The sequence below is a fragment of the Mus musculus genome, chromosome 8 (genome assembly GCF_000001635.26).
Source record: "Mus musculus strain C57BL/6J chromosome 8, GRCm38.p6 C57BL/6J".
Lineage (NCBI taxonomy): Eukaryota > Metazoa > Chordata > Mammalia > Rodentia > Muridae > Mus > Mus musculus.
In genome coordinates this window covers 72188408-72214397 of record NC_000074.6, presented here as the reverse complement: position 1 = coordinate 72214397, position 25990 = coordinate 72188408, and the positions used below count along the sequence as shown (strand labels likewise).

The 25990-nt window shown below is 47.8% G+C and overlaps 2 protein-coding genes across 3 annotated transcripts; one reads left to right on the top strand and one right to left on the bottom strand.

Moving 5' to 3' along the window:
* The first annotated feature begins 1311 nt into the window (after window positions 1-1311).
* Cib3 (calcium and integrin binding family member 3) lies at window positions 1312-10063 on the top strand. 2 transcript variants are annotated; one of them, XM_006509668.2, is made up of 6 exons: window positions 1312-1474; window positions 1620-1654; window positions 3914-4025; window positions 7124-7271; window positions 8640-8835; window positions 9968-10062. In XM_006509668.2, exons 1-6 carry the CDS (start codon window positions 1424-1426, stop codon window positions 9987-9989), a joined length of 564 nt encoding a protein of 187 aa, XP_006509731.1. In that variant the 5' UTR covers window positions 1312-1423; the 3' UTR covers window positions 9990-10062. The 2 variants fall into 2 exon arrangements, with proteins under 2 accessions (XP_006509731.1, NP_001074281.1); NM_001080812.1 differs by lacking the exon at window positions 1312-1474 and having other exon boundaries at window positions 1561-1654; window positions 9968-10063.
* A 3376-nt stretch (window positions 10064-13439) lies between these two features.
* Window positions 13440-24730, bottom strand: Hsh2d (hematopoietic SH2 domain containing). Its single transcript, NM_197944.1, has 6 exons — window positions 24711-24730; window positions 20813-20959; window positions 17513-17602; window positions 16494-16659; window positions 15911-16030; window positions 13440-14121 (listed from the first exon to the last, which is right to left on the bottom strand). The coding sequence occupies exons 2-6, from the start codon at window positions 20935-20937 to the stop codon at window positions 13618-13620; spliced, it is 1005 nt and encodes a 334-aa protein (NP_922935.1). The 5' UTR covers window positions 20938-20959; window positions 24711-24730; the 3' UTR covers window positions 13440-13617.
* Window positions 24731-25990: the final 1260 nt, after the last annotated feature.

The following is a 25990-nucleotide window of genomic DNA, read 5'->3' as shown; positions in this document are numbered from 1 at the left end:
ACACACACACACACACACAAATGAATGAATGTATAAATGAGTGAATACATAAATAAATAAAGTCTCAGATACCCAAGCAACATGGCCTCAGAGATGAGTGTGAGCCCCTTTAGAGATCTTTATCCTCGTACCTATGAAGCTGTGTGTTCCTGAGGCAGTGTCTGGAACATCTGAGCTTCTGGTTCTTTCTTTTTTTGGGGGGGTGTTTTTTTGAGACAGGGTTTCTCTGTGTAGCCATGGCTGTCCTGGAACTCACTCTGTAGACCAGGTTGGCCCTCACTCAGAAATCCACTTGCCTCTGCCTCCCGAGTGCTGGGATTAAAGGCATGCGCCACCGCGCCTGGCTGGTTCTTTTTTTTATAAACTACGGATGCTGAGAAGATGACAGCAGTCATGACTGGTACTCTGAATGGATTTATTCAGATTGGTCTTTTTCACAGTCACAGATATTCCTCTAAGCAGAACAACCTCATTGTACAGATAGGTAAACTGAGGCACAAGGTGTTATTCAGCCTCTGCTTAGTGATGCATTGTTAGGTCTGCCAGTGTCCTCATTAAAGAAGGGACCCAGAAATGACTGGGACAGGGCCAAAGGGAAAGAGTAAAGGCTGAGGACAAGCTGGGCATGGTGGCGCACACCCTTGACTCCAGCACTTGGAAAGGCAGAGGCAGGTGGATTTCTGGGTTCCAGGCCAGCCTGGTCTACAGAGTGAGTTCCAGGACAGCCAGGGCTACACAGAGAAACCCTCGAAAAACTAAAAAAAAAAAAAAAAAAGAAGAAGGCTGAGGACAGAGGAGAGGAGGAGAAGGGAGGGGAGGGGAGGGGAAGAGAAGAGAGAGAAGAGAAGCGAAGAGAAGCGAAGCGAAGCGAAGCGAAGAGAAGAGAAGAGAAGAGAAGAGAAGAGAAGAGAAGAGAAGAGAAGAGAAGAGAAGAGAAAAGAGAAGAGGCAGAGAGGGAAGCAAGCATAGGAATCCTCCGCCTCCTGCCTCAGCCACAGTCACACACTGCCACATCCAATATGTCTGTCACCCTCAGACTGATCCTATAGATGGTAATGTAATTTCAATTTCACAAGCAAGGTTCAGAGAGGTCAGACAATTACTCAAGACCACACAGCTAGCAGGGGGGAAAAGCTAGGATGTAGACTGGGGTATGTGCATGGCTTTCCCTTGAAGGTGTTCCAGACAGAATGGCTTCTCTGTGACCTCTCACAGACCTCTTCCACACCTGTGGACACATTCAAAAGGTTGCCCAGAGAGCCAGGCTGTAACTTGAGCTTCACCAAGCTTGGGGCAACCAACTGGATAGGTGGGCAGGTGACAGCCAGGGCAGGAACATCTGCTCAAACATTATGAGCACGGGTGCTCCCGAGGAGCCACCTGTAATTTCAGTTCCAGTGTATTCAAGGCTGCAGTCTGCAGCATGGGCAACAAGCAGACTGTGTTTAGTCACGAGCAGCTGGAGGAATACCAGGTGGGTGTGTGCAGTGGATCCTGCCAGGCTGGCACAGCCCTGTTTGGGACATCAGGCTGTCTGTGTGGATTTGGAGTGTGTAGAGGGGCACAGGGAGAGATGACCCAGAGGCAGGTCTGGATCAAGCTGGTTTCTCTCCCCACAGGACTGTACTTTCTTCACGAGGAAGGAGATCATGAGGTCAGTGGGGGAATGAAGGGAGGTGACACCCCAAAACAACTTTCTAGTCACTGCTGGGCCTTTGTGCAATCTTTTTGCTATTGTTCTGTTTTGTTTGCTTGAGAATGAGCCCAGCCTAACCTCAACATTACCTCTGCCTCTTGGGTGCTGGGATCACAGGTATATGTCACTGTAGCTGGCTGCAATTAAAAAAAATATTATTGCAGGGGGGCGTGATGTGTGAGTGTGCAAATGTGTGAATATGTGATATAGTGTGTGTGTTGCAGTTAGATGACAATTTGCAGAGTTGATTTTTTTTTCTGCCCCCTTTAGGTGGGTTCTGGGACTAAATAGCTGGTCCAGCTTTCCAGTCTCTCTTTCCACCACATGAGTCTTAGGGGTCAAACCCAGGTCATCAGGCAGGTTGTTGCCATATTGGGTCCTCTTGGTTTTCCTTTTCTCTTTCTTTCCTCCTTCCTTTCTTCCTTTCTTTCACTGAGAGACAGGGTTTCTCTGTGTAGCCCTGGCTGTCCTAGAACTCCTTCTGTAAATCAGGCTCACTCTGAACACAGAAATCCACCTGCCTCTGCCTTGCAAGCCTGTACCACCATGCTTTGATGTGGGTGTTGCCTCAAGGTCAGTGGACTGAGGCAGAGACTGTTGGCTGAGAAGTCACACCCTGTCATACTGGCTGAGGTTTTGTACTGAGGAACTTGTCCTTTTACCTAAGGGTAGCAGGGAGCCACAGAAGGTGCGAGAGCCTTGGAGAGGCACACTGGCCCTTTGAGGTTGGGAGTCCACTGCAGAGCTGAGATCCAGCCCTCAGCTGTAAGTGGCAAGGAGATTGTGGGGGAGTATTGGCAGCCCTTGGGTGACTGCAGGTTCCTGGCTTGAGCCCAACAGGATGGACAGAGATGAAACTCCCATGACACCCTTCTGTCTGTTGGACCATTATCTGTGAAACCCAAGCTGGCTGCGGTTCAGCTGTGGGGCATCAGGTCGAGTCCCTCTTATGTGGGTACAGGGCATCCATTATTGATGGGTACACCTCTCACCCATCAGCCCATTGTCTGTGAGGACTACTGGAAGGTCACTTTGGCCATCACGATCAGATTACTGGTGGGGAAACTGAGGCTTGGGCAAGGAGAACTTCAGTTCCCAGGGCAGATGGACAGAGTCCTGACTGGCCCAGGCTTCCAGATTGTTAAACAGAGTAACCAAGGTTGGGAGGAGAGAGGAACTCACTGAATGGCACAAAGAGAGACAAACTGTGGGTCCTCAATATGGCTCAACAAGCAAAGATGCTTGCTGCCACACCTGAGGATCAGAGTTCAAATCCCAGAACCCATATAGTAGAAGAGAATCCACTTCCACAAGTTGTCCTCTGACTTTGACACCTGTGCTATAGCATGCACACATATACACACAAATAAGTACATAACTATAAAAATATTTTTAAAGGAAAGATAAACACTCAGGGCATTCCTCCACAGGACTCCTGACAAGGGGAGGGGATTTTTAGAACTGAGCCTCCTCTCCAGCTATTCTCAGGTATGTAGTCATGAGAAAACCCAGGGATATCCTTGCCTGAGATAGTTCCTAGCAGCTTGCAGACATCAGGGGTATCAAAGATGGTCTCTTGGAGGCAGGTGAGGAGTGTGTATGGAAAGGTTGTATGTGTGCTGGCCAGTGTTTTGTATGTTACCTTAAAAAAATCCAGCCAGAAGCAGCACAAGCCCATCACCCCCAACACTTGGGGAGCAGACGCATTAGGAATAGGAGCGTTAGTGGCTTGTCTGTCCCCTGCCCCATTGGAGGAAGCCTGCCTCCTAGTGTAGACACAGCAAAGGAAGTGGTGGCTCAGAGGGGAGGAGCAGTAGAAGCAGGATCCTGTGAGGTGATGATGGAGTGTATAGGTTATATATCCAGGTCCCTCAAACACTAGCTGTGGAATGATCAACCATTAACACCTCTTTCTTCAAGCTCCATCTTCCTGGTGAACTCCTACTTCTAAGCCCAGTACCAGTGTCCCTTCCTCCAGGAAGCTCTTCCTCCTTGCCTGGTTTCTACTTCCTTGCTCTACATTGGCCTTGTCTGTGAGGAGGGAAACAGGGGTAGCTCTTTCTGGCTCGGTGCACTCAAGATTCAGACTCATGCATGAGGCTTCTGGGGACCAGCATTTGACCTTGTAGAGCGAGTACTGTTAACACACAAGAAGAGGGTCAAATCCCTTCTGCTTCTTGGTCCCAGCCTTTCCCGGTTTCTCTTTCCTCATACCAGGCTGTTCTATCGATACCAGGACCTGGCCCCTCAGTTGGTGCCTCTTGACTACACGACCAGTCCCAAGGTGAAGGTGCCCTATGAACTGATTGGCAGCATGCCAGAGCTGAAGGTAATCCTGGGCTGTGGACAAAGAGCAGAAGCAGACTGAAAATGTCTTTACTGCTTTCCTATGTGGTCATGGGTACCTCCATCTTACAGAAAACTGGGGCTCCAAGAGGCACACATAGGAAGGACAAGGTTAAAGGGCACTCATGGGCTAGGGCATGGTGGGACTCAGACCTCTTGCAGAGGCAAGCAAGTCTCTAAGTTTGAAGTTAGTCTGGGCTGTAGGTAGATCAGAAAGACACAGAGGCAGAGGCAGGCAGATCTGAGTTCAAGGCCAGCCTGGTCTACAGAACAAATTCCAGGGCAGTCAGGGCTACACTGAGAAACCATGTCTTGAATCCACACACACAAAAGTTGTATTTCACTCTGCTGAGGTTCATCACACAAGGTTCACATCATCTAAGTTCCTTACTAAGGTCCTAAATCTGTCTCCCAAGGCAGATCACCCATGCCGCAACATGTCTTAGCTGATTATCGAGTCCAATGTCCAACAGAAGTCTCTGATTTGAGGGCCAGGATCCAGATCAAGGTGACCTCTCTCCAGATGTGCAGAGCAGAGCTGTGCAGCGGGCATCATGGGGTTCTAGGACTGTGTCTGGTTATCTTGAGTGTGTGATATCACTGCATTCTGGTTAACAGGGGCAGCCTTGGGGGTAGTGGGGATCTGACTAAGCTATCTTTTCATGTCTAATGGACACTTTTTTTTTTTTACTATGCTCGTTAAAGGAGGAATGTGTGTGGAGTAAATGGGGGTGTAGGGAGGTGTGTGTGTGGAGAGTGATGTGTGTGCATGAGTGTGGAATGTGGGGGATGTGTGTGTATGGGGACAATGTGGAGGGAATGTGTATGTTGGAATGGAGAGGGAATGTGTGTTTATGTGTCAGAATGTGTGTGGGGAATGTGAGGTGTATGTGTGTGGAATATGTGTGTGTGTGTGAATGTTTTGTGGGAAATGTGGGTGTGGGGGAAAATATGTGTGTGTGTGAATGTTTTGTGGGAAATGTGGATGTGGGGGAAAATATGTGTGTGTGTGTGAATGTTTTGTGGGAAATGTGGGTGTGGGGGGAAATATGTGTGTGTGTGTGAATGTTTTGTGGGAAATGTGGGTGTGGGGGGAAATATGTGTGCATGTATAAATGTTTTGTGGGGAATTTGTGTGTGTGTGAAATATGTGTGTGTAAATGTTTTGTGGAGGATGTGGGTATGTGTGAATGTGTGTGTGGAATATGGGGGTGTGTTTGGGGATGTGTGGGTAGGTGTGTGGGGATGTGTGTGTATATGTATGGAATGTGTGTGTGTGTAAAGAAGGCAATATGTGTGTATGGGGGGAGTGTTGGGGGGAGGGTAATATGTATGTATGGGGGGGAACTGCTTGCAACTCCAACCCCAGAGGATCTGACACCTCTTATGGTGTCATTCAGAGGTGATGAGAGACATCTATCCTGGGGAAACACAAATAAACATTTACTAACCCCAGATGACAGACCAAAGTACAGATATTACCAAAGCCCAACTTGGTGAACCAATGATTTTTCTTGGGGTTTTGTGTTGGTCACTGTGGTATGAAGTGGCACCATGACCACAGAAACTCAAATAAAGGAAAGCATGAATTGGGGCCTTGCTTACAATTTCAGGTTTAGTTTCATCATGACGGGGGGAGGGGCATGGCATCACACAGGCAGACATGGTGCTGGGGAAGTAGCTGAGAGTGCTACATCTGGATCTGCAGGAAGAAAAAGACCCTGGGCCTGGATATTGAAACCTCAAAGCTCCTCCAAGCCCTATGACACACTTCTTCCAAGGCCACACCTTTAAACCTTTTCAAGTAATGATTCTCCTTGATGACTAAGAAGTCAAATATATGAGCCTATCAGGGCCACATGTTCCTTATTGGAGCAGAATGAATCCAAGACAAGTGCATTACCAAAGCCCACCCCAGCGTGGGTGACAACTCGCAAAGCTGGGGACCTGGAGCTCACTGTATAGTCTGCAGACAGCTCAGGGTGTTAGTGTTCTTTCCAAGTGACTCAGTTGATCTAAACCTCTTCAGGTTGGAGCCTCTTTTAAGCAGCCCAGCTTGTTTAAGAGCATCTCTTAGTAGTTCTTAGAGTATATACGCTCTTGGGGAAGACAGGGCTAGTGAGTCTTGTCAGATTCAGGGACTTCCCAAGTCTACTTTGACTTGTGTGCTTCAGGTCTTTGTTTTGTTTTTGTTTTTTAGAGACAGGGTTTCTCTGTGTAGCCCTGGCTGTCCTAGAACTAGTTCTGTAGACCAGGCTGGCCTCGAACTCACTGGGATCCACTCACCTTTGCTTCCTGGGTGCTGGAAATAAAGCTGTGCACCACCACTGCCTGATTTATTTTCTATTCTTTAAAAATATATTATTGTATGCATGTGGATGTTTTGTTTGCACATATGTCTGTGCATCATATTCATGCCTGGTGTCTGCATAGGCCAGAAGAAGGTGTTGGATTCTGGGTTACAGATGCTTGTGAGCCACCATGTGAGTGATAAAAACTGAATCTAGGTCCTCTGGAAGAGCAGTCAGTGCTCCTACCCCCTAAGCCATTTCTCCAGGCCCTAAATTTATCTTAAAAAGACAATATATGTGGATATAATTATCAAATAATAAAAAAGAAATTATTTTAAAACAAATTAAAGAGAGGGAGTGTGCACACACACTGAGGATATAGCTGAGTGGTAGAGTATTTGTTCAGTATGTGTGTAGCCCTGTTTCTAACCCTGGAAACACACACACACACACACACACACACACACACACACACACACACACACACACACAAATTAGAAAAGTCAAGGAGTAGTCCAACCGCCTCCAACCGCCTCAAAAGCCTCTGATTGGTTAGCTTGAGTAACATGCCCCTCCCAGGTCCGTTACAGCTGCTAGATAAATGTCAGCTTCTAATTGGCTTCATTGGGTCACAAGCATCTTGTAGAACTGGAAACAGGGTGCACAGATGTGAGGAGTACGGTTGCCTGACTTTCTGTCCCAGGCCCCTGGGTTCTGGGTAGGGGCATGGATAACATCTGTGGGCTCTGGAGGTGCCTTGAAGAGCAGAAACCTGCCTTCCTGTCCCTAGGATAACCCTTTCCGCCAGAGAATTGCGCAGGTCTTCTCGCAAGATGGGGATGGTCACATGACCTTAGAGAATTTCTTGGATATGTTCTCAGTGATGAGTGAGATGGCTCCACGGGACCTGAAGGCCTACTATGCCTTCAAGATTTATGGTGCGTACAGGGCCCTGTGGGTGGGAACCAGAAGGAAACCGTTGAATGCTTGTCTCCCCAGGGACTCCAGTACCCACACAGCCTTGGCCTCCACCCTATCTCAGACCTTCTTGCACACTCTTCCACCCATATTAGGCTCATCCTTCCTTGAATTCATTAAATGCTTCCAGCCTCAGGACATTTGCTTCTTCTGTGCCCTCTGCTTATAATCTACAGCCTCACTGGGGAATTCTAGGCAGGGTTCCACCCCTGAGCCATGTCCCTAGCCCCTCACTGGGGGATTCTAGGCAGTGGCTCTACCCTGGAGCCATGGCCCCAGCCCCTCACCAAGAAATGCCACCCAGGAGCCCCCATCTGTCTCTCTTCAGAGCACAATATTCAATGTTCAATATGAGGACATATGGAATAACAGCATTTTTCTCAGAGTCTGGCCCATAGTAGACATTTAATACTCATGGGTGAATCAATGAAGAGTGATGCTGTAGTTCCCGAAACACCGTAGCTGCTCAGTAAATGAACCAGGAAAACTCTTCCAGGCCCCAACAGTTCACAGCTCCCACAGGTGACGGTTCATCTGTTGATCGAATCACTTGTGCTCCTGTGTATGACCTCAGCCGTATCTGCTGTGGAGGTCATCAGGAGCATATGGGTAGCTCTGTAATGTGAAAACAACCTTTTACATTATTTCTTATTTCAGCATGTGTAGGGGGAGTTAATGAAAAAAAATCACAGCCACAGGGTCTGGCATACAATAAATACTTGATAAGCTGGAGAATGAATATGAAGCAGCTATCACAATGCCTGGTACATAGTATATACTTAATAAATACTTAAGTGAATGAATGTCAAAAAATTAACACATAGCAGGTATCCAGTAAATATTTGCTGAATGTATGGATAAGTGAAGAGCAGTTATATATATGCCTGGCACACTGTGCATGCTCAGTCAGTTGTGAATGACGGATGGATAAATACATTATCCCAATGGCTGGTAAGCAGAAGGCACTAACAAATGCTTGTTGAGTAAAACTGTGAAATGAATTCAGGGTGTCTGGCTGAGACACATTAAGCACTCAATAAACCGAATGAATGAAAAAGCTATCGCAGTGCCTGGCATGCAGAAGGCACTCCATAAATGCCGAAGTAAGAGAAGATCAGTAATCATGGTTCCTGGCACACAGTAAATAAAATAAACAGTTGTCACACTGGTTCAATGGCTCTCAGTGCCCATGGTGCGAAGCTGTAGGGTAATCAGTAGGTGCTCAATAACTGCTGCATGAGTTCTGGGTATCCATGTACAGCTCCAAACATGGGGGGATAGATGTGTCCTTCTGCTGCCTGCTGTCCCCCCTACTGTCGGCTTCACAGACTTCAACAATGACAACTACATCTGTGCATGGGACCTGGAGCAGACCGTGACCAGGCTGACTCGTGGGGAACTGAGTGCTGAGGAAGTGACCCTGGTCTGTGAGAAGGTGCTGGATGAAGCAGATGGAGACCAAGACGGGCGACTGTCCCTGGAGGACTTCCAAAATATGATCCTGCGAGCTCCAGACTTCCTCAGGTAAAAGTTCAAACCCAGCAATGAGAATTCCTGTTGTGTCATCAGAGGCCTCAGGGAACATCCCCAGCTTCTCCAGTTTCAGCCCATTCTGCCTGAGGTCCATAGCTAGGAGGCTGTGAGCATCTCCTGTGGACAGAAGCAGCATTCCCATCAACTGCCACAGGGTTTTACTGTGAATGGTCCTCAGCACCCTGGGATAGGGTCAGAGGCTCAGCTGTAAGGCTGGGGGTGGGTACATAGTTAATACAGTCAGAAGACTAGAACCTGGAGCTGCATCCTCTGTTGTCTGTTTGATTGATTGATTGATTTGGTTTTGCTTATATTTACTATGTAGCCCTGGCTGGCCTAGAACTCTTTATATAGAGCAGGCTGGTCTTGAACTCACAGAGATCCACCTGCCTCTACCTCTGGACTGCTGGGATTAAAGGCTTGAGCCATTACTTGCCTAGCCACTCCCATGAGTAAATTGAGGCTCAAAGGTAGCCAACTACCAGTTTTTAGTCCAACAGCCAGTCTGGAAGGGAGTTGGGATGTGAATATTATCCAGGTAGGTGCTTACAATTCCCAAGGAGATCTGGGCATGGTGGCACACATATCTGTAGTTGAGATATCCAGGAGTCTGAGGCAGGAGGATTACTGTGAGTTCCAGGGCTGCATGAGCTACAGAGGTGTCCAGGGTCTTCAAAACCTAAAATCAATCAAATCAAGAACAGGTCTTGTGGTCTGGAGAAGGGGCTGCTCTTGTGGTTCTGTTCCCAGCACCCCTGTGATGGCTTGAAACTCTCCACAACTCCAGCTCCAGGGGACCTGGCATACTATTCTGGCCTCTGCAGGTTCCTTCACATAACATGCTGCACACACACACACACACACACACACACACACACACACACAAATAGGGAAATATTTTAAAGAATATATTGTGGGAGCCACCTGTAGAATGACCCCAAGGTTGACCCCTGGCTTCACACCTGGCCCCAACAAGTCCCATGGGGACAAGAAAATCTGTGATTTCTGGGGGGTTCACAGGCCCGTGGGTCCCTCTTGCCTCTGCGTGTAGAAAGGAGGTGTTGGGGACCTGATGGGGTGTTGTCTGTGAGCTGTCAGTGACACCTTTACTTTTTGCACACAGCACCTTCCACATCCGCATCTGACATGCTCAGAGGACAAGACCTGGCCCTCACCCATCTCTACTCTGCTCTCTGAATAAATAGGAATCAAAACTGCCTCAGGATCTCTGCCTTTTGCTGTGTGTGTGGCCTTTGCTGTGGCTGCACCCACTCTGGGTTGCTATCTTGGATTCATACAACTGGCGACTTCTGGACCTAGAGCTCTAGAGGGACAGGAACGTCACAGCTAGCATATGGAGGAAGTCCAAGGTCACACCACAGCTCCTATCTAGAGGCCAGCCTGAGCACAGGATTGCCTCATTTTTCACTCACACATCCATGTCTTGTGAATTCCAAGAGCCCAAGGATGTTCCAGGGCCTTTGTTTAGGGCACCCACCTGCTGAAAAAGTAGTCATCCCACCACACAATCCAGTCACCCAGAATCTTGCCAGATTGATCACCCAGTGATTAAAGACCCTGGGGCTGGAGAGGTGGCTCAAAGCTATCAATAGCACCTGCTGCTCTTGCAGAGGACCTTGGGTTGGCTTTTAGTAGTCATATGGTGGTGACTCAACTGCCTGAACCTCCTATTCCAGCAGGCCTGAAACCCTCTTCTGGCTTCCATGAGCAACTGCACCAACACACATATACACATTAAAAAATGAAAATAGAGGGCGTGGTGGCACACGCCTTTAATCCCAGCACTCAGGAGGCAGAGGCAGGCGGATTTCTGAGTTCGTGGCCAGCCTGGTCTACAGAGTGAGTTCCAGGACAGCCAGGGCTACACAGAGAAACCCTGTCTCGAACCCCCCCCCCAAAAAAAATGAAAATAGGTTTGGCTGGAGCATGGTGGCTCACACCTTTAATCCAGGACTCAGGAGACAGAGGCAGGTAAATCACTGTGAGTTTGAGGCTAGCCTGGTCTACATGGTAAATTCCAAGAAAGCCAGGGCTATCTAGAGAGACCCTATCCCAATCAAAACAAAACAAAAAAGATAATAGAAATGGGCCAAGTCTGGTGAGGGCACACATTTAATCTTGTTACTTAGGAGGCAGAGGCTATTCTGGCACACCAGGGATATGTAATGAGAGCCTGTGTTAACTGATGATGGTGAACAAAAGCCAGTCCTCCATGTCACTTTTTTGTGTGTCCCCCTGAGAAGTAACTGCTGTCTTCACCACCTTCTAAGTGAAGAAATGAGACCAGAAAGGCCTATGCACATCAAAGATCACACAGTGCTTTAATGTAGGAGTCCTTTCAGAGGACTCCTACTGACAATCCACACCCTGTGCAGGTGCCTTTGTGTTTTGGGGGAGGATATTCATATGTGCATGTGTGTTCTCATGCAGGAGGATGCAGAGGCAACTTTGGCTGTTGTTCCTCAGAGGCTGGTCCTACATTCTTTTTATTATGTCATTGGTGGGGAGGAGTTACATGTGTGCCATAGCATGTACGGAGGTCAGAGGCCAGCTTGTATGAATGGGCTCTCTCCTTCTACCATGGATCCTGGGGCTTAGCAAGTGCCTTTACCTGAGTCATCTGCCCAACTCAAAATGCCCCTCCCCTCCAGACAGTGTTTCTCTGTGTAGCTCTGGCTGTCCTGGAACTCCTTCTATAGTCCAGTCTGGCCTTTAATTCACAAAGATCCACCTCTGCCTTCCAGGTGCTGGGATCAAAGGCATGCAACCACCACCACCGGGCTCAGATAATTTTTGACATAGGTCTGGAATCCACTAAGTAGGCTAGTGCCGAGCCTGGTGTGGTCATGGTGGGGACAGAGTGACATGGTTCCTGCCCCTGGGACAGAGCCCCAGTGCGAGTCTCCATGAGTGTCGATGGCTACTGTGGCTGTAAGGTTTGTTTGTGTAATAATGTACATATTTTTACAGTCCTCTGAGGAATGTCCTCTCTGTTGACATTAATGACGCCATGATAATCAGACAGCATCGGTCTAAGAGCTGAGGGTGTATCTGTGTCTCAATGAAATGGTAAACACTGGGGCCTTCAGGACAGCCCATAAGGCTGTGAGAAAGAATATGAGTTCAACTTGCTTATTGTTTGTGCTTAAGAAAGGCAGAAAGATCTCTGAATTCTTTTGCAACGTTAAGAGAAAAATGTATGCTTGCTGTCTCTTAAGAACTAGAGTAGCCATGCAGTGGTGGCGCATGCCTTAGCCTTCCCCATCAAGGAACCCAAACTGCAGATTTGCACAGAATTCACACACAGCCTTCCATGGGCCTTAAATGTCTACATAATTTGGAATAGTGATGCAATGTGGATGTCTTACACACTGGATCATTTAGGGAGATGAGAGGAGCATCACACGGTCAGTACAGATACATTTCGCTTTTTTAAATCATTTAGATGGGGTTTCACTGTGTAGCCCTGGAACTCACTATGGAGACCAGGCCAGCCTCAAACTCACAGAGCCCTTCCTGCCTCTGCCTCTGGAGTGCTGGGATTAATAGTGTATACCACTATGCCTGTCTCACAATTTTTGTTCTTTGAGTCAAGCTTTCCTGTAGCTCAGACTAATCTCAAAACTCCAAATAAGCCGAGGCTGGCTTTGGGCTCCTGACTCTCCCATCTCTGCTGCCCAAATGCTTGGGTATATATCACACTCCTGGCCACAGATGCAATCATTTTGCATCCCCCCTCCCTTTCTGTGTGTTCCAGTGTATGATTGTGGGCGGGAGCATGTTTGACTGTCTGCATGTCTGTCCTCCATCTTGTTGAAGGAAGGTTTTTGCATTAGTGCTGCTGTGCAAGGCAGCAGCCACCTCCCATCTCCTTGTAGCTGCTCTGAGGACACACACGTGCATTACTGCATCAGCTCTTTGTGGGCTTCGGGAAATGGAACTCAGGTCCTCTCAACCTTTTACTCACTGAGTTATTTCTCCAACCCGCAAATGATGCAAAGCTTTCAGAAAAAATTTTTTTATTCCTGGAGCAAAGGACAGAACCCAGGACCTTGTGTTTACTAGGCAAGTGCTCTACCACTGAGCTAAATCCTCAACACCTGGAAAAAAATTTTTTTTACATTTTAAAAAAGATTTATTATATATATATATATATATGAGTACACTGTAGTTGTCTTCAGATACTCCAGAAGATGGCATTGGATCCCACCATGTGGTTGCTGGGAATTGAACTCAGGACCCCTGGAAGAGCAGTCAGTGCTCTTAACCACTGAGCCATCTCTCCAGCCTCATAAAAATATTTTCAATTGAATGTGGCTGAAAGTGAGATATGGATCCCAAGAATATGGAGGGATAACACATGATACAGGCCTGGAACGTGTTGGACCCACCAAGTCCCTGCTGCAATCTTTTAAAATTATATCTGCTTGTGAGTGTGTTTTAACACATGTATGTGGAAGTCTGAGGACATCCTCCAGAAGTTGGTCCACAGTTCTCACCATGTGAGTCCTGGGGATAGAACTCAGTTGTCGGGCATGGCTGAAAGCTCTTTTATCCTTTTATCCACTGGGCCATTCCACCAGGTCCCTAAAGAGGTAGCAGTAATTCTATTATTATTAGGACAATCAGCTCCCTTAGCTGGCACCTGCAGGATTCAGCCCCTTAACCTCTTCAGCACAGTTCTCTGGCTGTGAGGACAAGGATGGGGACCTAAAGGAGAGATGAGGAATACCCAAGATACAGAAAGTTCTATCAGTACCCAGGGGCGAAAGGTGGTGGTGGAAGGTATTCCTCAGGCAACCAGCCCTGGGCTTCTGGAAAGTCCACAGGCTCCTGGGCTGACAGGGCCCTTACCACCTTTCCACGCCAGGCTTTGACCCCTGAGAATGCCTTCCTCCAGCTGGCAGGCCTGGAGTCCCTGAAGGTGGCTTCTCTGCCTCTCAGGGCCTGGGGTTCTGCAGGGTTTTGAAGAGACGTGGTGGCTGCACAGGAGTCCTCGGAGTGGCTAGTACTGTCCCAACTGAATGCTCGAGTCACAGGGCTGTGGTGCTGCTGTGCCACTTGCCTGGCATCCCCCAGCAGGTTCATGGCCAACAGGTGTGAAGTGAGTCGCTGTTTCACCCTCTGGCTAGTCTGAGGTAGGGACCTCAGGTTCTTCCACAGTTTCTGTCCAGAATCCTCGAAAAGGGCTTTTGGGGAGCAGGAAGCTGATGCGAATTCTCCTTTAGTTGTTGTGGATGGCTTCCTTTCAGAAGCCTGGAACAGAGATAGGGAGGCCTGAGACCCAGCTGTCCAGCGAAGTGCCAGGCTGCCTCAGAACCTCATCTCAGTGCCCTGGAGCTTCAAAGCACTACCCTTGCCCCATCTGCCCATCTCTGTGCCTGCCTTTTCCACCAGTCCCAAGGTTTGGGATGTTTTCTCAAAAGACACAGTTGGACTGCAAGTGTGGCTCAGTGAACTTTTGGGGAAGGTGTCTATTATCAGCATCTCCCCACCCTTCTCATTTGGGGGTAGGATAGGGTCACTGAGTACCCCCTGAGGCCCCTACCCACAATCATCCATATACTGCCTTCTGCCGCTCTGTTCTGCAGACACACCGAACCCCAGGACCTTTGCACATGCCCCCTCATTCCCAGAATGATCTTCCTGCATCTCTGTCTGGCATGGCTCCTCATCCTGATGTCCCAGCTCCTTGAAAACTTCTCCCGGATGCTTTCTTGGATGTGTATCCAAACACATATCCAGGCCGGGCAGTGGTGGCGCACGCCTTTAATCCCAGCACTTGGGAGGCAGATGGATTTCTGAGTTCGAGGCCAGCCTGGTCTACATAGTGAGTTCCAGGACAGCCAAGGCTACACAGAGAAACCCTGTCTCGAAAAACAAACAAAACAAAATAAAAAGCCAAACAAACATATATCCAGACTAGGTAGCTCCATCCTCACAGCTGTCAGAACGTTGGGCCACACAGGAAGTACAGCAAGTACTTTAACCTAAGGGGCATCCAAAGGCCCACTAGCCTCAGGGAGCCACAACACATATCCACCACTGATTCATCCATCTAGACTGAAGACTCATTGGCCAGCTCCTTCAATAAACTGGGCCTTTAATCCCAACATTTGGGAGTCTGAGGCGGGAGGATCTCTGTAAGTTTGAAGCCAGCCTGGACTACATAGGGAGTTCAGGCCAGACAGGGATACATAGAGAGACCTTGTCTCAACAGAAACAAACAAAAACTATGTCAGGTTCTCTTGGAGGGTGAAGACAGCAGAGCAGAAAAGCCACCTGGACTGCAAAGCTGGATGGGAGAGACAGAAAGGAGATGTATATACCCAGAATAAACAGAAGCCCCTCGATTTGGAAGGTGTTCTCTGCTACAGGGTGAGGTATGGGGGTGGAAGGGGAAGGGGACACAGAACAATGGGACTCTAGATCCAGGGACTAGGGAGGGAGACACGTGAACGAGGGCTTCTAGAAGAAGCCAGGCTGGCCCAATGGCCCTATAGAGGGGCCCTGAGGAGGAAAGGTCTAGAATAGAACAGCACAAAAAGTTCTCAAGTTGGCTGATGAGTCTGAACAGAAGAGACAGTTGCTGGCAGAGGAGCTGAGGTTTCAGGCTTAGTGTGCTGGAGGGGCTGGTATGGACCCCGGAGCCTTAGGGTATACCTGACAATGACGTCAGCACTGAGCTACACACCCAGAGACTGAAACATGGAGTCTTATCTCAGAGTCTGGAAGTCACTGGATTTTTAAAAATTATTATTATTTTAGTTTAGTTTTTAGGGTTTTTTTTTTTTTTTGAGATAGGGTTTCTCTGTGTAGCCCTGGCTGTCCTGGAACTCACTCTGTAGACCAGGCTGGCCTCGAACTCAGAAATCCACCTGCCTCTGCCTCCCGAGTGCTGGGATTAAAAAGACATGCACCTCCACTGCTGGGCTTGGATTTTTTTTTTTTTTTTTTTTTTTAATTACCTAACTACAGAAGAGAACGCTTTCTAGAAAAGGTCTGCTCTAGCAGCATCTGTTTCTCCCTGGTATTCAGGGCCTACCTCCTCAGGTGGGCAGGAAGACCTTTGAACTTCCGTTCTCAGAATTTGGCTTTCAGCATCCTGAACCAGGGCATTTGAGTATAGGAAGAGATCCTCATAGTCCACGTTTGCTGGATCCTCCTGCAAAACGTGAAAGAGTCATAGAGCTCAGACCCAGCATTGTGAATAGCTGTGGAGAATACCCTGGGGTAGGGGGTCTCCTAAACAGAGCGCTTAACACAGGCCACGCTCACAACACCTAGGCCACGCCTACAAGGCTCAGAAGGAAGTGCCCTGCATACAATTCTCACATCCTAGAAAGAGTTCCTTCTAAGGCAGATTTTTAGGCCACGCCCATGACCATCAGAGGAAAGTGCCCCTCCCACAGCAGGTTTAGACCAAATCAGTCAGAAGCTGAAAGAGCCCATCTCACATCAGTAGGCTAGACCCAACGGCTGAAGAGGAAAGCCATTCCTGCAGATGAGCCCTTGTGAGTGCTACGCAGGGGTCCTGCAGGGCCAGAGGGTCGGTGGGCAGTTGGGAGTAGCCCAGGCCTAGACCTCTGGCACTCCCTTGCTACTGGATGGGGTCCCCTTACGCCTACCTGCCCGCAGGCCTGGGTCAACAGCTCCCCGAATGGCCGAATAGGCTTTTGTTGGTGGAAGGTGACCAGGGCATGCAGAGAGGCGTGGGTCATGTGGTCCCCAGCGAAGGCACAAGTCCCATCTTCTGAAAGTTTCACCATGAAGTGACGGCAGCAAGTCTGGGCTCTGTGGAGACACTGCTGCGGTTGGGATGCTGCCCTGTGCACTAGCCTTTCAGTGCACCTACTGTGCCTCAGTTTCACCAATTACCACCACCCAAGGTTTTTAAGGGCCATCACAGCAGTTCTTGGGTGGGTGAAATAAGCAGATTTAAGCTAATTGTGGTGGTGCCGGCCTGTCATTCCAGTGCTGGGGAGACTGAGGGCAAGAAGATGGAGGCTTGGAGGCCAGCCTGAGCTACATAGAGGGACTCTGTCTCAACTACAACAGTAGTAGCAAAGTGATAGTAATCCTTTCATTTTGAGGACACCATCTCAGGCAGTCCAGGCTGGACTTAAACTGCTATGTAGCCAAGGGTAACCTTGAATTCCAGATCCTTCTGCCTCAGCTTTCACCATCCTGGGTTAACAGATGTGCATCCACACAAGATCAGCCTGGTTTTGAGACCCTCTCCCAAAATGGCAGATATAAAGAGAGTAGGAAGGGAGGGAGGAAGGAATGAGAGAAAGGAGGAAGGAAGGAGGGAGAGATGGGGGAAGGAGAAAGGAAGAAAGAAAAAAGAAAAGACGGAGGAGGGCTTTACCTTGAGTATTCTAAGAAGCCAAAATCAAACTTTGAGGCCCTAGGAGCCTGCAGCCCTGGCTTCCCAGACCCAGACTCATGTCACTAATTTGAAGGTGAAGGGTGAAGGAGGCAGGGCCCACTCTCAGATCTCTGCCTGCCTCCTTCCTCAGACACAAATCTCAGGTCCACCCAAGTGTTCCAGCTAGGTCTGCAGATGGAAGCAGACCTCTCTGGCATTGGGGGGCAGCTTTGGCCTTCTCCCAGGATCCCCAGTCTAGCCTCCCCATGGCCTTACTTGTAGGAAAGGGTGTAGCCCACATGGCTGTGGCTGACTCGGATAAGAAAAGTCCCCAGGGGTTGTGACTCCAACATGTTCTCAGCAGCCCTGGAGAGGCACAAAGAAAGAAGACTGGCTGGATATGGGGCAAGCAATCATAGGGGATGGCTTAGCAACCCAGGGTTCCATTTGGCTCTGACTATGCACACAACCGTCTGATAGTAGTGTGATTGACAGCCTGGCTCTCACACCTGCATGTTCGGTGTGTTCATGTGTACCCTCTTACCTCTGAGCAATGCACACAGCAGCCATGGACTCCCATGTGTACAACTCTCATTTAAGAATGGGGTAAGTTTTCTCACCCCTAAAAACAGTCAAATTTAGTTTCTATTTGAGTGTATTCCCAGTGTATCTAAGATAAAGAACTGAAGGGATGATCCAGGGCTGGCCAGATGGCTCAGAGGGTAAAGCCTGTCTGCTTGAATTCAGTCCTTGGCACTCACATGGTAGAAAGAGAGAACCGATTTTCACAGGTTATCTTCTAACCTTCATACACATACTAAAGAAATAAAATATAATAAAAATGTAAATATCTTGTTACAAACAACAACAACAAAAAGTCTGACTCAGACTCAACTGGTCTTGGGTAGATGGTCAGGCAAATGGTGGATGTCCTTCAAGAGGGCTTCTGGGTGAATCTTTCATTTCCCATCTTATACCTGTGCATTATTGGTCATGCATATGACTAGAATCAGGTGCATTATAGTACAGACCTACATAATCCAAGTCAGAATCGAAACAGAACCACTCACAGTAGACCCCCTAGAAACTGAATTCTTCCTCTTGGAGTGCACACCTTTGGTCCTAGCACTTCAGAGGCAAGTGGGTCTCTGAGTTCAAGGCCAGCCTGATCTATAGAGTAAGTTCAAAGATAGCCAAGGCTACACAGAGAAACCCTGCATCTAAAACAAAACAAACAAGCAAACAAAAAAAACCACACAAACAATTCCCCCAAAACAAAATGAAGACCTGGATCACAGTGTGCCCTCCATTTCTGGATTGATTAAAAGTCCAAATGAAAACAATAACCAAGTAAGAAAGCCTAACATGGTATAACTATTCTTTGTTCAACTGCAAACACATAAACAATAAGTTTAGCTAGGTGGGATCTTGTCCTGAGCTTACCACTTCCTTAATCTTTTTATCTCCTTGAGCATGGGATTCAGCTCCATTTCACTTCCAGAGTCCCCAGAAAAGGGGAAAAAGCAGTCATATTCTCCACCAAAACACTGTAAGAATGATCTCTAAGAAACACACGAAAATTCCTCTCCTCTGAAATGTCTCTAGTCAGGCACCAGTATCTTCTATATTTCTTCTAGGATGGCCCATTACGTCCCACTTAAAGCATTTCACTTCTCTCTAAATCCAGAGTCCCAAAATCCACATTCCTCTAAACAAAAACATAGTCAGACCTAACACAGCAATATCTCAGTCCCTGGTACCAACTTCTGTTGTAGTTAGGGTTTCCACTGCTGTGAAGAGATACCATGACTCTTATAAAGGGCAACAGTTAATTGGGCCTGGCTTAAACTTTCAGAGGTTCACTCCATTATTATCATGGTGGGAAGCATGGCAGTGTCCAAGCTGGCATGGCACTGGAGGATCTGAGAGTTCTATATATTATTTTGAAGGCAAATAAGAGAAGACTATCTTCCAGGAAGCTAGGAGGAAGGTCTCAAAGCCCACTCCCACAATGACACACTTCCTTCAACAAGGCCACACCTCCTAATAGTCACAATTCCTGGGCCAAGCATATTCAAACCACCACGCAAAACAAAAACAAAACAAAACAAAACAAAAAAGGAAATGAAAAGAATTCTTAAACATTCTGAGTCACATGGCTTACTGCCAATCTCTTTTAATTTTTATTACATTTAATGTATTTATCCTGTTTGCACGGGCAGATGTGCTGACACATTCAGAAGTCAGAGACAGCCTACAGAGGTGGTTTTCTCCTGCCATGTGGGTTGTTGTTGTAGCCTCCAAATTACTGATGCTAACTCTCTGTGGCTAATTGTTCTGCTTCTTGGAAGTCTCACCAAAGAGACTCCTGCATTGTATGCAGACCGTTAGCTTCTGTTCCCGCACCCTTTAAACTGATTGGTCTTTAGGGAATGAGGTGACAAGTTCCCTTGTCTGAAGGTGGGCAGCAGTCTGTCCTGTGAAATATGTCCCCACCCGAAGGTTGGTTCCCACCCTGTGGTTTGAGGAATGCTAATTAGCCTCTCCCTTTTGGAGGGGCAAGTGTTCCATGACCTTCCCAAAGTTCCCGAGCTGACCTTTTCACAAACTCACTTTGGCTGTCTCTCTATCTTGGTAATGGGAGACCGCAGCATGCTGGACTTCTATAGAATAAAACACTCTTTGTGTGTACATACTGTCTGAGTCTGGGGTGCCATGCTTTGGTGAATCATGGACACTTACACAGGCACCTTTACCCCCTGAGCCATCTTGCTGGCCCCTCCTGTCAATCTTGACCATCTCTAACGGCACTATTTCTTTGCTCATAACTAGGTCATTTTGCAGCTTTTGCAAATCCACATGAGCCCTTGGGGACACATGGCCCTGCCCTGGTTTCCAGGATTGAGACCCTGGAGCTTGGAAGCCCGCACTTGCAGATTTTCTTTCTTTCCCTTTTTGGGGAGAGGGTCTCATGTAGCTCCAGGTTGTGTCCCACTCACTGTGTAGCTGAGGATGATGACCTTGAACTCTTGATCCTCTGCCCTCTACCTTCTGAGTGTTGGGATGACAGTATGACTGGTTTATGTGGAGTGGAAAAGGAGCTTGGTGCTTTGTGTATGCCAGGCAAGCACTCGAGTTAAAAACTGTATTAACTAAGTTACAAGCGCTTTATCAATTGAGCCATAGCCACAGCCTCTGAATGAACAAATAACATCTTGGTGGTTTGAAGCCTGTTCAGGGAAGGTGTCACTGGAGGCTTCCTGCAGTAGATCTCCTCTCACAGCCCCTGCCTGCCAGTCCCAGGTCCTCGTAGGTGGAACACAATATCCCAAATGAAAAAGCAGGGGCTGTGGTCTGGTGCACTGAGGCCAGAGCCCAGCTGTGCTATGCATCTACTGTGTGACCTCACTCAGTTCCTATCTCTTTCTGATCTTCAGCTTCTCAAGGTCTAGAACTAACTGATATTGGTTTGAACAGGGGGCCCCTGATCGCTCACTCAAATGCTCACTGTGGTTAGGCGTGAAGGACCAAGAAGTAGGATCTTCTAGGTAGGATGGGGGTTGTACTATGTCTTACTCTCGGGAGATGGTGCCATGGAACCACTCGGGGATCCCGGATTGGGCTAGCAGGTCCGCCTGGGTGTGCACAAACCAGTCCAGCCGAGGAGGTAGTGGTGGGGGCAGCCTCCTGGCTTCTGCCATGGCATCCAGAGAAGGTGGTCACCTAGGGGGAGGAGGGAGAGGTGAGTGTCTCTTCACTCTAATATTACAGACGGTGGTGTCTCATGCTGGGAGTCTGCCAGGTGGCCAGAGATAGGGCAATTCCTGTGGACACAGACTTGCTTCCTGGTGACTACAGTGTAGCAGACACTGCTGCTGTAGCAAGAGTGAGTATGAAGGAGGGATCAAGTATCTTCCTCTATTGCTCTGTACTATGTTTTTTTGTTTGGTTTTACATCTATCTATCTATCTATCTATCTATCTATCTATCTATCTATCTATCTATCTATCTATCTATCTATCCATCCTCTGTGTGTGTGTGTGTGTGTGTGTGTGAGTGTATGTGTGAAAGAGCATCGAGTGCCCTTAATGGCTGAGACATCTCTTCCCAGACAGGGTCTGTTACTGAACCTGCAGCTGCTCACAGAATTCCAGGATCCTCCTGTCTCCCAGACCCCGACACCATGCTAGGTGGGTGTTTGTCTTGCTTTGTTGTCTCCATGCTTGCTGAAAGGCAAATTTGAGCTCAGACCCTCAATCTCACATGGGAAGTATTTGACTGATTGAGTGGGCTTTTGGTTTGTTTTGAGACAGGCTAGCCTGAAACTCACTATGTAGCCAAGACTGGTGGCACAATCCTGCCTCTACCACTACGCACTGTTAATTCATATTCATATTGGTACTGCTGGGCTTTGGGGGTTGGTGACATAGAGCTAGAGAAGTGACCTGGTCCTGAAATGCAAAACAGCATTAAGGTTTTTTTGTTTTGTTTTGTTTTTTTTTTTTTTTTTTTTGTTTTCCCTGAGACAGGGTTTCTCTGTGCAGGCTTGGCTGTCCTGGAACTCACTCTGTAGACCAGGCTGGCCTTGAACTCAGAAATCTGCCTGCCTCTGCCTTCCGAGTGCTGGGATTAAAGGTGTACACCACCACGCCCGGCTCCAGTATTAAGTTTTAAATTGAAGGAAAACCAGCTAAAAGATCTTCTCTATGGCTCCTCAGTCACTTTCAGTCAGTCCCTAGACCTGATTTTTGCAGTCTCTACCTCCAGCTCTGGGACTTTGGAGAATGCCTTTGGCACATTGGTGATCCAATAGGGAGGGGTCTGTTGACAAAGGGTGGCTGATGCTGACCTCACAGAAAACAAACACATTCCCTCAAGGGTGTGGCCCCCCAGAGGACAGTCATTTATTGAATCCATTAATAACCAAGCTCACACTATCCCTGTCCTCTAGCCTTCCTAGTCTCTCTCAGCAGGGGTTCTACAGAGGTGGACAATCTTTGTCAAGTTCTGTCTTTTCTAGGCCAGGGACTCTGCATGATAAGGCCTGCAGTGGCAGGTATCAAAGAGTTTGGAATTAGAAGCAGATGGTCTGGTTTCAAATTCTACCCTGCACAGTTGCTGTGTGATGAAGTCACTAACTTAACTTCTGCCATTAAGAATCATTAAGGGGCCGGGCGTGGTGGCGCACGCCTTTAATCCCAGCACTTGGGAGGCAGAGGCAGGCGGATTTCTGAGTTCGAGGCCAGCCTGGTCTACAAAGTGAGTTCCAGGACAGCCAGGGCTACACAGAGTAACCCTGTCTCAAAAAACCAAAAAAAAAAAAAAAAAAAGAATCATTAAGGGGATGGCTGGGATAGAACACTATATAAATATATATATAATATATATGTATATATATATATATAATCAATGCATTGTACATCACGTAAATTGTTTATACAGCTATGAATATATAAAGAGGTGGGAGGCATCCTCTTTGTTTGTTCTCTCTCTTCCTCTCTTCTCCTCTCTCTCTCTCCCCCCCCCCCCCCCCCGTGGATTCGTTTATTCCAGGCTGGCCTTATCTTCCCACCTCCACCTCCCAAGTGCTGGGATGACAGGGCTATTCTACCAAGTCCAGTTTACACTGTGCTGGAATATACCCCAGGCTATGGCTACATACCTGTAATGGCACTTGGGAGGTAGAGGCAGAACTACCAGGAGTTCAAATCTGGCCAAGGATACACAGGGAGATCCTGAATTAAAAATGCAAAGCCAGAGGCTGGAGAGATGACTCAGCGATTAAGAGCACTGACTGCTCTTCCAGAGGTCCTGAGTTCAAATCCTAGCAACCACATAGTGGCTCACAACTACCTATAATGAGATCTGACACCCTCTTCTGGTATGTCTGAAGTCAGCTACAGTGTACTTACATATAATAATAAATAAATCTTAAAAAAAAAAGAAAAGCCAGATGTAGTGGTGTACATCTGCCATCTTAGTACTTACAGAAGGAGACAGAAGGGTCAGACGTTTCTAGGCCAGTCTCAAAACAAAACAAAAACCTGAATTTCTCCTAATATCTGGTTTTTATTTATTTAATTGCTTTTTGTTTTCAAAAAAGATTTTAATTTTTATTTATGTGTATGTGTGTGCCTCTCTGTGTGTGAGAATGTGTGTGAGTGTAATAGCCATGTGTATGCAGGTACTACTGGAGGCCAGAAGAGGGCGTTGGATCCCTGGAGCCAGATTTACAGGGGCCATTAAGCTTATGCAGGCACTGGGAACTAAACTCAGCAACTCTGCAAGAGCAGTGTACACTCTTAACTGCCGACTCTCCAGCCTCATTCTAATATTTAAAAATTTTGAATGTGTATGGGGGGGGTGACCATGTGTACAGACACGTGTGTGTGCAGCTGTGTGTGTAGGCCTGCAGCTGACACTGGCTCTTCCTCACTTACTCTTCACTGTATGGATTGAAACAGTCTTTGAATGAAGGTTGGCTGCCTTGCCGAGTGTGACTAGACAACGTCCCTAGGAGGGTCTCCCACTGCCTCCTTTCTCTTCTTTTTTTTTTTTTTTTTTTTTGTCTTTGTTTTTTTTCAAGACGGGTTTTCTTTGTAAAGCCCTGGCTGTCCGGGGAACTTGCTCTATAGACCAGGCTGGCCTTGAACTCAGAGATCCCCCTGCCTCTGCCTCTGCCTCTGGAGTGCACCACCCACTTCAGTTTACTTCCCCTTTTTATTTCATTATTCACTGTGCTTCACAGGCAGAGACAGGCACATGTTTGCCACAGTGCTCTAGTTCTGACCGTGTTCAAGCACATTGGAGTCTAGGCCTCCAGGAGTGCAACAGACAATCCTGTCCAGGCTATCACCTACCAACATGTCTCCCAGAGTGTAGCACCATCATGAAGCAGATACACGTGTCTCTAAAGTACAGCTGAACCCAGCTACATGCTACACAGAAAGGTCTCAATGTTTATTCTCTTTCTACTTCAGAACACTCCTACAAGTCTTTCAAGACTCAATACAAATGTCCCTTCCTCCAGCCAGCTTCCCTGCCTCCCCTGCTCAAACAAAACCCTGGCCACAGTCCCACCCTCTCCCGGAGCTTCTCAGTTAAATTCCTTCCTTTCTCTGGCAGCTCCAGTAAAACCCCGTGGGGCCGGAGGGGCTTTACCTCTCTCTGCCTTCCCCTCGTGGTTTTCTTGGAACACTTGGTTTCTATGAATCAGGTCTCACCATGTAGCTAGCTGAAACCAGCCTCAAACGTGTACAGCCTGCCTCGGCCTCCAAAGCGCTGCAATGACTTGTGTGGAGAGCCATGCCAGAGTTTAGCCCTTGCAATGCTTTCCTCCTCTGGTAAACCCTTCTCTCATCTTCTAGCACCACTACACCCAGTGCTGAAGTCCCAGAGCCTCTGAAGCTGGGGCATGTTGGGATGCAGGGATGCCAGGATTCTGGATGCAGGGTGCAGGATGTAGGATGCATACCTTGGACAGCTTGGGTTGTGTTCCGAAGGGCTCTTGAGCTGGCTTGAGCTGGAGTTTAAGTTTCGGTTCAGGGTCCACACGTCAGAGGGGCAGGGCCAGGAGCCTCAGTCAGTTCCTGTTTCCTCCAGCAGGTGAACAGGGTGGGACCAGAATAACTCTCAAGGCTTGAGTCTGAGGCTGGAGTTGTTCTTGCCAAGCCTTGCTCAGTACTTACTCTCTACCAACTCTATGGAATCGCTGAGACAGCTGCCGCCCTGCTTCCCAATATTGGTATTCTTCTAGTTTTTTTCCCCCTTGAGATACAGCTTTATGCACCCCAATTGGGGTGCTGAAGTAGACTCTTGCCTCGACCTCAGGGTTTACCATCATGCCAAGATTATGCATTGCTGGGGATGGAACCCAGGGCTTCATGCTTGCTAAGTGAGCTACAATCACTTTACCTACTGAGCTACAAGCACTCTACCTACTGAGCTAGATTCCCAGCCTCTTAACAGCAACCTTGAAGTAGTCATAGGTCAGGAAATGGGCATATGGCAATCAGAGAGTGAAAGGCAACAAGTAGGAGAGGCTGCTTGGGGGGGACAGGATACAGGAACAGTATGCATATACAGGACAGGGAACTGCATATGCCCCAGACATGAAGGAGACATGAAAGGACAGACTTGCTGCACACACAACACCTATCATACCTTCCTTTGCAAAACTCATTTGAAATATCATTCTACAGTCATGTTGCCCTCTAGGCCAACATCAAAGCAAGATGGCTTGGGTCTGTAGTTGCAGTACTCAGTAGCCTGAGGCAGGAGGATTTGGGGTTCCAGGCTAGCCTGGGCTAACATAGGGACATTCAAACTCAATATCCAAACTAAACCAAAGCAAGAAAGCAAGCAAGCAAGCAAACAAACAAACAAACAAAACAAACTGGAGTAAACCATAGAGTCCATCTATCTTATTCTGGTTTTTTTCTCCCTTCTGTTTTTTATTTTTCTAAAACAGGATCTCACAGCATCCTGGCTGGCCTGGAATCCACAGAACACTGAGGATGATGTTGCATCTCTGCTCTTCCTGTCTCTATCTCCTGGGTGCTGGGATCATAGAGGTGTCTGTATTTTCTGCGATACTGGGATGGGACCCAGGAGTTCTTTCACCATATGTGAGTACCCTGCCAACTGAGCTGCAGACCCAGTCCATGCCTGATTTTTCTTCTGATTTTAAAATGAACTACAATGTATGTGCACACTCTGGGTCCTGGGTGATGTGTCCCTGTACCTAACAGGCAT